At 43.7% G+C, this 10,270-nt stretch overlaps 1 protein-coding gene across 7 annotated transcripts in view; it reads left to right on the top strand.

Moving 5' to 3' along the window:
* The first annotated feature begins 447 nt into the window (after positions 1-447).
* The window catches only part of DDHD1 (DDHD domain containing 1), a 70,608-nt gene continuing 60,785 nt past the window's right edge, over positions 448-10,270 (top strand). For all 7 annotated transcript variants that reach the window (XM_031453753.2, XM_031453752.2, XM_031453751.2 and 4 more), the window contains exon 1: positions 448-1,463. In XM_031453753.2, the coding sequence (XP_031309613.1) occupies positions 635-1,463 (829 nt within the window). In that variant the 5' untranslated portion in view covers positions 448-634. The remainder of the gene's footprint in view (positions 1,464-10,270) is intronic.

The following is a 10,270-nucleotide window of genomic DNA, read 5'->3' as shown; positions in this document are numbered from 1 at the left end:
GCATCGGGGTGGAGTGCCCTCTCGTGGGCTGACAATTCTGGAGGGACCAGAACCAGATGATTGATAAGGTTCAGCTGGGGTCGCAGGAGGGCCTAAGGTCACAAAATCAGTCAGGAGAATCCAATTTCCGGGGGTCATCTCGACGGGCAACTTAAACTTTTGGGGTCATGACTCAGATTGTAAGGATGAGTCTGGTAAAGCTTTTCCAAATCTGGGCTCTGACCCCCAGAAGGGCGGGGGCTGAGGCGGCGCAGCAGGTAAGGAGGGGAGGCGAAGGGAATTGCGGAATCCTGAGCTGACCCGGCTGCGGCGGCGGGAGGGGCGAGAGGAGGAGCTCCCGCGCGGCGCCGGCCGAGAAGGGGCTTCCGGGAGGGCGCACGCTGCAAGCGGGGCGGGGCCCGGGGCCAGCGCCGCCTACGTCGGGCTGCGTGACAATGAGGCGGCCGGCGGAACGCGGCTGCGGCGGCCGCGGGCTTCGGGGGGGGCGGAGCCGCTGCCGCTACCGCCGCAGCCCCGGTTGGGATTTGAAAGATTAAAACTCCCCGAGGAGAGGGCGGCGGCGTTGAATGTGTGGCGGAAGCGCCAGGGGCCACGGCTCGGCGCCGGGCCGGGCAGCCGGCGGCGTCTCAACAGCATGAATTACCCGGGCTACGGGTCTCCGCGGAGCCCCGAGCGTAACGGCCGGGGCGGAGACGGCGCCGCCTGGGAGCTGGGCTCGGATGCGGAGCCGGCGTTCGGCGGTAGCGTCCGCTGCTTCGACCACCTGCCGGCTGGGGACCCGGGCGACGATGAGGTGCCCCTTGCCCTGCTGCGCGGGGAACCCAGGCTGCACCTGGCGCCGGGCGCGGAGGACCACAACCAACACCTGGCGTTGGACCCCTGCCTCAGTGACGAGAACTATGACTTCAGCTCCGCCGAGTCGGGCTCCTCGCTGCGCTACTACAGCGAGGGCGAGAGTGGTGGCGGCGGCAGCTCCTTGTCGCTGCACCCGCCGCAGCAGCCGCCGCTGGTCCCGTCGAACTCGGGGGGCGGCGGCGCAGCCGGAGTGGGGCCCGGGGAGAGGAAGCGCATTCGGCCTGGCGGCACGGCCGCCCGGCACCGTTACGAGGTGGTGACGGAGCTGGGCCCGGAGGAGGTGCGCTGGTTCTACAAGGAAGACAAGAAGACCTGGAAGCCCTTCATCGGCTACGACTCGCTCCGCATCGAGCTCGCCTTCCGGACGCTGCTGCAGGCCACGGGTGCCCGGGCCAAGGCCCAGGACCCGGACGGCGACCATGTGTGCGGCCCGGCCTCCAGCTCCGGGGAGGACGACGACGAGGACCGCGTCTGCGGCTTCTGCCCGCGCATTGCGGGGCACGGGCGCGAGATGGAGGAGCTGGTGAACGTCGAGCGGGTGTGTGTGCGGGGCGGCCTCTACGAGGTGGATGTGAACCAAGGAGAATGCTACCCGGTGTACTGGAACCGTGAGTAGCCGGCCGGGAGAGGGAGTGGGACGGGCTGCCTCTGCAGGGGCGACACGCACCCGGGTGGATTTGGAACTGGACCAGGGAAAAGCGAGGCGCGTGAGGCCTGGCGTTTGGTGGGAGAGGGATGGAGACAGTGCAGGCAGCGCCGGCAGGTGAAGGGTAAAACGAGCAGATGGCAAAACCCCAGGCGACTGGGGTCAGAAGGAGAGGATACTGCCCGGGTAGCGCCTCCTGGGTAAGCCGGGTGCTGCTGCCATCCTCTGGATGTGATCCAGGAACGGATGGCCAGCCCGAACTGTTTAATTTCGTTATCCTACCTGAGCTTTGTTCACCCGGGGATCTGATTCGGTCTCATTTACCCTGAATTGCCTGTGATTTAAATAGCAGCCTGTCCTCTGGGTTGGGAGTGTTTGAGAGGATCTGCACGAGATTCAACAGTTCACTTACGGACTCAGGAAAAGAAAATTAATCCCTGGCGGGAAAGGAAAGGAGGTGAGTTGTACCCACCGGGTCCAGGAGAGCTGGAAAGCACTGCTCGAAGCAGTTCTGGCAAGTGGATCTGCTCACCCTTTTTGTGGAATACTCGTTTTTTCTCTCTGAGGTCCTTGTTTACGTATTTTTATTCTTGCCTCTTAACCTTGAAAAGTTTCAAGGCTTATGCCTTGTTTTCGTCTTCTCTAAAATAGGGATAATTGAACCTACTTCTTAGGTGGAGATTAAATGAAGCAATATACCTCAGGGGTTGGATGTGTGCTTGGCCTACATGTGTAATACACGTGTTAACACTAAGTCCTGATTCATTAGAGAACAACACAATCAGGTTTGTAATTAGATTAAGGATGAAGGCCGTCAGAAATCTGCCATTGCATGTAGCAAATGTTATATATGAAATATATGTTACATATTCTATAGTAACAGAAGCTATTGGCCCCTAGTAATTTGTAATTTATAGTTATATTCTTTATGGGCCCAGTGCCCTGACTCAGATGTCTTTGTTGACTGTCACTAGCCCTAGGGCTTCTCTACATCTTATAACATTCTGCTTTGTATTGATTATATGTATTGATGACTTAGCTTCCTTTCTGTATGTTGAATGTCTTATGGGCAAAGTCTGTCACCTTTATCTTTGTATTCTCTTAGGGCCTAGTGCAGAAAATATTTTAAAAATAAGTATTGAATTGCATTAGTGATTCCAATAATGTTAAAACATATGTTAAGCGTGAGTGACTCAGAGAGCAATTACAACATGTATCAAATCACCAAATAAAATAAGCATAGCAGGAAATTTAATTTCTCACTACACATTAAGATAAAGTTGAAGGCATTTGTCACCATTTTCACAAGGCCAAATCCATGTGGGATCTGTCACATCACTCCTTTTGATTACTATATGCTCACTAAGGACAAGATTTGCTGTATTCACTCATTCATTCATCTGTGATTTCTACCAGTATTTGTGCATAACCCAGTCCTCTTGCAAAGGCAGTGGGAAGAGTGGAAAAAAGGACAGTCCTCACCCTTCAGGAGCTTCCCACTTAGTCTTTTCTTCAAATGACCTAGACATCACGATAGATTTTTTTTTTCCTTTGAAGATAGGAGCAGAAGGACTTAGTGGAGTCAGAAAGTTGAATAAAATCCAGGGCATCCTTGGAGAGGGAACTGGAAACCAAGAGGTGAATCTTACACTTAGATCAACTGAAGCTTATTCACCTGGGATACTGTGTGTTCTTGTGGTTTATGATGAAATTGTTAGTTTGCGTAGTGCTTTACTGTCAACAGAGTGATTTTTTACATTCATTATTTCATTGTGATGTCAAATGAATGCTGATGTTGTATATATGAAGAACGGGCTAAGCAAAGGTAATGAACTTGTCCAAGGTCACTCAGCTAGAAAGTGGTAAAGCAGTTCAGAGTCTTTCGGGAGAATACAGTGCAATGTTCAGAGAGCATCTGATCTACCCAAGGGTGAAAAGTGTCAGGAAGGCTTCCCAGATAATATGGGACTGAGTCCTAAAGGACGAATTTAATCAGACAGAAGAAATGGAGAGGTGGGGAGAAGGGCATTCCAGCCACATGAGGTGATCTATGCAAGTACACAAAAATACAAAACTGCGTGGCATTTTTGAGGAAATTAGGACTGCACCTGCAGGGGTCAAGACACAACAGCTTAGGTTAGAGATTTGACTACCACAGAGATAGAGGTGTTTGATCAGGGACAGGAGATCATGAAGGGAGCAGAGCACGTACCTGTGAATGGTGCATTTGGGAGAATAGCTAGAAAAGGACCAAGGGTAGATATGCAGTGCTAAGCAGGTTGGACTTTATCCTGTAAGGATCAGGGAACCAAACAACTGAAGGTTCATTCTCTATTACTTCAGTGATTAGCGACAACACAAAGGTTGAACTGGACAGTTGGAGAATGTCATTAGAATGTTAGTGTCATAAATCAAGTGAGAAACAGGGCCTAAAAAGTTAACCCGAGAGGACTGTGAACTTAGTCTTCTCAAATCTTCTTTCCTAAAACAGATTGCCAATAGACCAATTATAGCTTATACATTAATATTTTTTAACTAGCATAACAACAACACCTATTTGGACTCCATTTTAGCATTTTCTAAATAGTTTCCCGCAAGATACAATCTTGTGGGTGTCCGAAGCCCTCATATGAACTACACTGAAAATACAATAGTGGTTTTTGCCCATAATTTACCACTTCTCACAAAATCCCATGTAAGTTTGCGCTAATTGGTGCTTTAGGTCTCTGTGTATTATGTAAGTTTTCACGCCTTCTCAAGAGGGTTCAGTCCTAGTATGGTCTCTTTAGCCTTTCTTCAAATGGAAGGAATCTTAACAAACTCTGCAGCTTTTGACCATTTTACTTTTCTTTTTTAAACTTTCTGGAAGCTTTCTGAATAGTGGTGATGAAAGGTAAAAAAAAAAAACAACAAAGTCCAACGAGTTCCTCGTAGAATGGTGGTAGGATTCCAGTGGCCATTGTGACTTTTGTGACCTAACTGAGCCCACTTTATCTGGATATTGAAGCCAACAATTTAGCTATGCCTAGTCTAAAAGAAAGGTGTTCATTTAAATTTATATTTACTCTTCCTTTTGAACTCGTACTAGCAGATAAAATTTGAACCAGTTTGGGGTACATGAATCAGAAGGGGAACAGAAGTTTTGTTTTCCATTGATAGGAAGTCAGTATTATTACATATGAAAAAGGTTTTAATTATAGGAAACATGTATTTGTTTTATTGACTGTTCAGATAGTTTTCTGACCACATGTGGACATTTTAGATAAAAACTGATCATTGCTGAGTAATGGCTAAGTGAACTCTCTTGCTCCCTGTGTTTTAACTAAGCTCCTTGTATCCACCTCATAGTCTTGTTTTGAGAATTATTATATATAACATGTGTAGAACAGCGGTTGGCACAAAGTACTAGGTGTTAACTGTTTCTGTGTAGATGTCAGAAAACAGGATACCTTATTTGTGGAAACTCACATGAAGGTTAAGACTGATCAGTGCAAAATTGTTGCGTACCCAGGGTTTGTTATTGGCCTGTACCTCAAGACAGATGAAATGTTTGTCAAGAATAATAGTAGGGAAGTGGCCAAAGCATTTAGAAATAGCTATGGGAAGGCATTAGGAATATAGTTAGAGGTATTTGATGAGTTTAGAATGGTTTCATAGCAGCTCTGATGGCAATGATGTATGCATTGTACACTAGGGAATATGTCATTTCTATTAATTGACTAAAGTAATAAAGGTATTTAATTGACCAAATATTTTATGTGAATGTATAGTTTCCAGAAGCAGTCACTAATTATTAACCACAGCTTCCCCCACCCCTACCCTTCCGCCTTTTGGTGTACTTATAAAGCCTACTTGCATTATTAAAATTCTAAAGGACTTGCAGTTTCAGATGCTTTAGAAAGTGGTTTTCATGATATATTGAAGAGAAAATGTTGCTCCCAATAAGAAGGTAGAAAAATTAGGGCTTTTCCTGCAAGTACCTAAATTACATGATATTTATTAACTTGGCATAGCTGTAGCCATCTCTTAGGTCTGTTTCATTCGAGGGTTAATAACCTAAATACTTAATAATCCTTCATGAGGTACAGGGCATCATGGGAAAGTAGTGGAGTTCAAGCTAGCAGAAGACACTCTTTCTTCATCAGTTTCTGCCTCTAATAAAGCAGAACTATAGGAATGCCTGGCTCTAAAAAAGTATTGGAGACTTATATCTCTTAGCCTTTTTAACTACCTTATCTCCCACTAGCCCAGCCTGGAAAGCAGCCGTGGGCTGCATTGGAATTCTGACTTTACTGTTTTCGAACAGTGACAGAGATTCTCTGAGAGCTCCATTCCAGATCAGGTCTGCTTTAGACTATTTTTCAGTGACCTACTAAAACAGCACAAAGATATAAATGACTAGTGAGTGTATTTGTGTGGAGGGCAGGACTTGGCACTACCTGAACAAGACATTCAGGACTTTTCTTTCCCTTTGCATTGTACTGTTAGTTTAAAAACTGATCTAATATTAGTTATTAACCCACCTTGTTTGTGTATGGCTCAGATGTAATAATGATGTTGTGCAAGTTAATTTATATAAATTTTCAGATTGGTACGTTCTTCTTCCCTCCATCTGTCATCACTCTCTTCTTTTCTTCCTTCCTTTACTATTTTATCATTAAAAAATATTTTTTGTATTCTTCCCTCTTCCAAATTTTATTTCTTGGGTCTTTAATCTCCACATCACACCTTATAATTTCTGCTTTGCTTAAATCTTTGATTTCTGAAACCCTAGGGCTGATCCTTTTCTGTGGAGAACAAGGGAAAACTAGATGTACTGCACTGGTCATGGGACCCTCTGAGAATTATGGTCACCTGGTAAGGAGAGTAGGGGCATAGAAAGGAGAGAGAGAGATGGGGAATGTGTTCACAGGAATCTTAAGATGAAGAGATGGGGAGGTACACAGTTCTAGAATCCCTGATTGCTGGGAAATCTAAGACCTTTATCTTTTCATGAGCATGATGAAATTTAAACTGTACATGTTATCAAGAAAAACTTCACCACTGGTAAAGTGTATAGATACAGTCTCTTCTTTTTGCCACAGTTCATTCCTAAAAGCCCAGTTAAAAAGCAAAACAGGGAAAACATTTTTATAGCCACTGTATATAACCTACAATTCCTTTTTGAGTTTGCCTTGGAAAAGGGGAATTGCGCCTGCAAAAGTTGTTGAATCTCTGACAAAAGAGTGGATGAATTGGATGAAGAGTATAATACAGATACTTTTTGATACCGCTGGATTAGGGACAAGTGAAATTCAAAGTGGTAAAAAGTAGAAATTGCCTCTGCCAGAGAACTAAGAAAAAACAGTAGAAATACTGATATGATGATATAAGAGTAATTCTATTTTATGTACTACTTTCTAATTTTGCCAGATTTTTCTATTATATAAGAGTAAATGATATACTCATCAGTATTTGTTCTGTGTCTGGTTACATCAAACCGTATCTACATAATCTTTATTATTACTGCACTTGTATATTCAAATAAATTCTGTTGACTGACTGTTGGGGGCATGGCTCGCCTTTCGAAATTACACTGTTAATGGTATTTCTGTACCCCAAGACCTCAGATATCTGGAGTCTTTGAGAAATATAAATTCCATCTGAATGAATGACTTTTCCAAATAGTTGAGAGTTAAGCTTTTATTTGCTAGAGTATTATTTTAACTATGTGAATGGAAAACTCTCTAATAGTACTGATTCTCCCTGTGGCTATTTCTCAGTGAACCTTCATTCTGAACATCGATGCTGGATGAACTGTGCTAAAACATAAGATTCTAAATCATGGGCCATGGAAGGTGCTGCTCAGTAACTTTAGGCGATGCAAGCACAGTTGGAATTACTTCTGAGCCTTGATATACGTAGTTAAATGCAATCCCTTCTTGTGTTTTACTACCTACTACAAATGATCCACTTTTAGTTAGTATTTTATTGACTGAACATAGTATTTTCTTCTCATTCTATAAAATTGCTTCTGGGTAGGCCCAGGGTATCCTGTTTCTGCCTGATCCACCCACCCAGATCTTCAGGAAAACGTACATTTTAACAACTTGAATATGTATTAGCATTAAGTGCCCCCAAGTTTGTTTATTCTTTGGAAAAATGAAATCTTTACTGTAACTCCAAAGACATTGGCAGTAGAGTCTACTTAAAAAAGATTGATGAGGACCACTCCCCATAGGGAAGCAGTGTGGCTGCGCAGGCCTTGCAGAGACACCGCTCCTTCCACGCTGGCTCTGTGCTGCTGAAATGGGCCCTTCTCCACGAATGGCACTAAGTGAGACAGGAGTACGTGTCTGTCATGTTGATGAACAGATACTTGCCTTTGCTCTACATTTTCATTGTGTAGCTGACCACTCTTAACTCTTCTTGTTTAAAATTAGCACCACTACCAATGGGTCTGCTCTTTGCTTCTCACTAGGAAAAAACTGGGACTTTATATTTTAGAATATCTTTCTGGATATAGTTGCAGTTTGTTCTTTAACCTGCTTACTCTTTATCCTCTTACATTATTTTGTGTAAACTACATGATACACTTCTTTGGTTTGGGAGAAGGGTGTAACTACCTCATATATAGTGAATGACCCTAATTCTAGAATACTGTATTGAATTGTTTAGAATTCTGATTGCCTGCCAAGATTCTGTCTTTATAGATGGACCTAGAACCCATCAAAGTGTATGGTAGGTCACAACATAAAGGGTGGACCTTAGGTTATCAGTTTTGTCCCTGCCACCTCCATTTCAGCTCTTACTTGTGTTTCTAGAGAGGCAGCATTGTATAGTGTTTATGGAATGTCAGTAACCACTGGAGGTAAACTGGGTCCAAATCCCAGCTCTTCCATATACTATTTGTGTCATTTTGGGCAGTTTAAACTATGTTTCTTCTTCTGTAAATGTGAATAATAGTATCTACCTTCTAGGACTGTTGTAATAAGTAAGATATTTAAAGATCTTGAAACATCCCATGATGAATAGTAAATTCTGGCGTATCAGTTAGCTGTTTTTATTTCTCCATTTTCCTGCCTCTTTTATCTTTTGAAATTTATAACTCATTTGACATTCTTGGCTTTCAACTCTCCTGTTTCATTTCATAGTCTTTTTCCTGACAAAGCGGTTTCTTGGCTTGCTGTCTTGATAACTGACTCTGTTAGGTACAGCCCCTGAACCTGTATTAACTGTTGCCTCCTCTTGTGAGAAATTGTAACTGATTTTTGCCTAGCCTTTTGGGCCCCAGAAGGAGCTGTGCTGTCTTGAGTCTTCCTGGCTTGGATGGCAGAGGAATGCACCAGTCATTATCTTACAAAGCTACTGCCAGTGGGAAGGAGGAATTCTTTTCCATAAAAGCCTTCTATATTCTTAAAGCATCTCCTTTTTGGGGGGGATACAGACCTTGTCACCAGAGGTACAGTGTGCTGACTCCACCCCAAAAAGCTCACTTAAAACATCTCTACTAGCTCCCAGGATTTTTGATATAATGGAGGACTTTACAGCTTTCCAGATAACTGCTCAGTTTTCGTTTGAGGCAGAGCCAGTAAGTAGTCTGGATTTTCTGCCATGTTGGCAAGAAAGAAGTGGCCTATAAATCTTTTTACAGTGGAGACCCCAGCTTGAAAACTTTGAGGAATTCCTCTCAAGTGACCTGCAGTTGAGGCAGCAGTGCTAGTGATGGCAGCTAGTTTCTGGCACCTGGTACAAGATCTAGCTTCAAATATGAATCTGCTCTTAGGGATCTGAAGCAACCATTCTTTATCCAGCATTGACAGTAAAACCCAAGTGGGCTCAGAGGACAGATCTTTGTTGTCAAATTCCCTTAATTTGGATCTTTGATTTCCTGTAACTGCATGACTTTGGGCAAGTTACAATCTCTGTGCGGCCAGCTTCTTCTTTGTAAATAGGGATAATAATAATAGGGTTATTATTGAAGATTCTGATGAAATACACATGTAGAGTGCCTAGCGCAGTACCTGGTTCAGTACATGTTAGCTATTGTATTTAAGTCTAGCTCGTATATTAGCTCTTAAACTAGAAGTCAGGCCTAGCTTCTGGAAATGAAAAGCATGTGGTTGACCTGTTTTATTTTTGAAAAAGAAGGATGGAAGGCTGTGGCTCTACCAAAAGTACTTAAGCCTAAATTTAATGACCATATATGCACATAACACATACATACACTCATATTCCCCCTCCCTTCCTCTCCCCACTCTCTCTCTCTCTGTATATACATCTTTGCGCTCATCTTAAACCCACTTCACAATGAAGTATCACAATGCCAGAACCTTAGTTCCTCCTGTAGACTCTGAGGTTGAACAATATGAACACCTTTCCAGGTGAAGTGAGGACGGCAGAATACTCTTCAGCCTCTGACTCCCCTCTGCTGTATTCCCTTGCCTGTGGAATGGCATCTTGTCTTAGACTAGCAGTTTACCTATTTCATTGAGCCTAACAGTCACTGGGAGGATTGAGAGAAATGCATCTTCTCAGATCTCATCCTTGGAAATTAGATTCAAGAGATCTGAGCCTGGGGTCTGCCTCTTCAGTAGGTATCCCTGGTAATTCTGATTGCAAGGAGTAGGGTGGTGGTTATAGACCTCACATTGATGACACTGTTAGTTCATTAATTCCTCTGCTCTAAATGGCTCAAAGCTGCCTCATCTTTTTTTTTATTTAAATATTTTATTTAACATTATATTACCATCACAACAAGTAATCAGTATAAACGTTATTCATGAGATA

Source organism: Camelus dromedarius, chromosome 5 (assembly GCF_036321535.1).
Source record: "Camelus dromedarius isolate mCamDro1 chromosome 5, mCamDro1.pat, whole genome shotgun sequence".
In the NCBI taxonomy this organism is placed as follows: domain Eukaryota; kingdom Metazoa; phylum Chordata; class Mammalia; order Artiodactyla; family Camelidae; genus Camelus; species Camelus dromedarius.
This window is presented reverse-complemented; position numbering and strand designations above follow the sequence as displayed.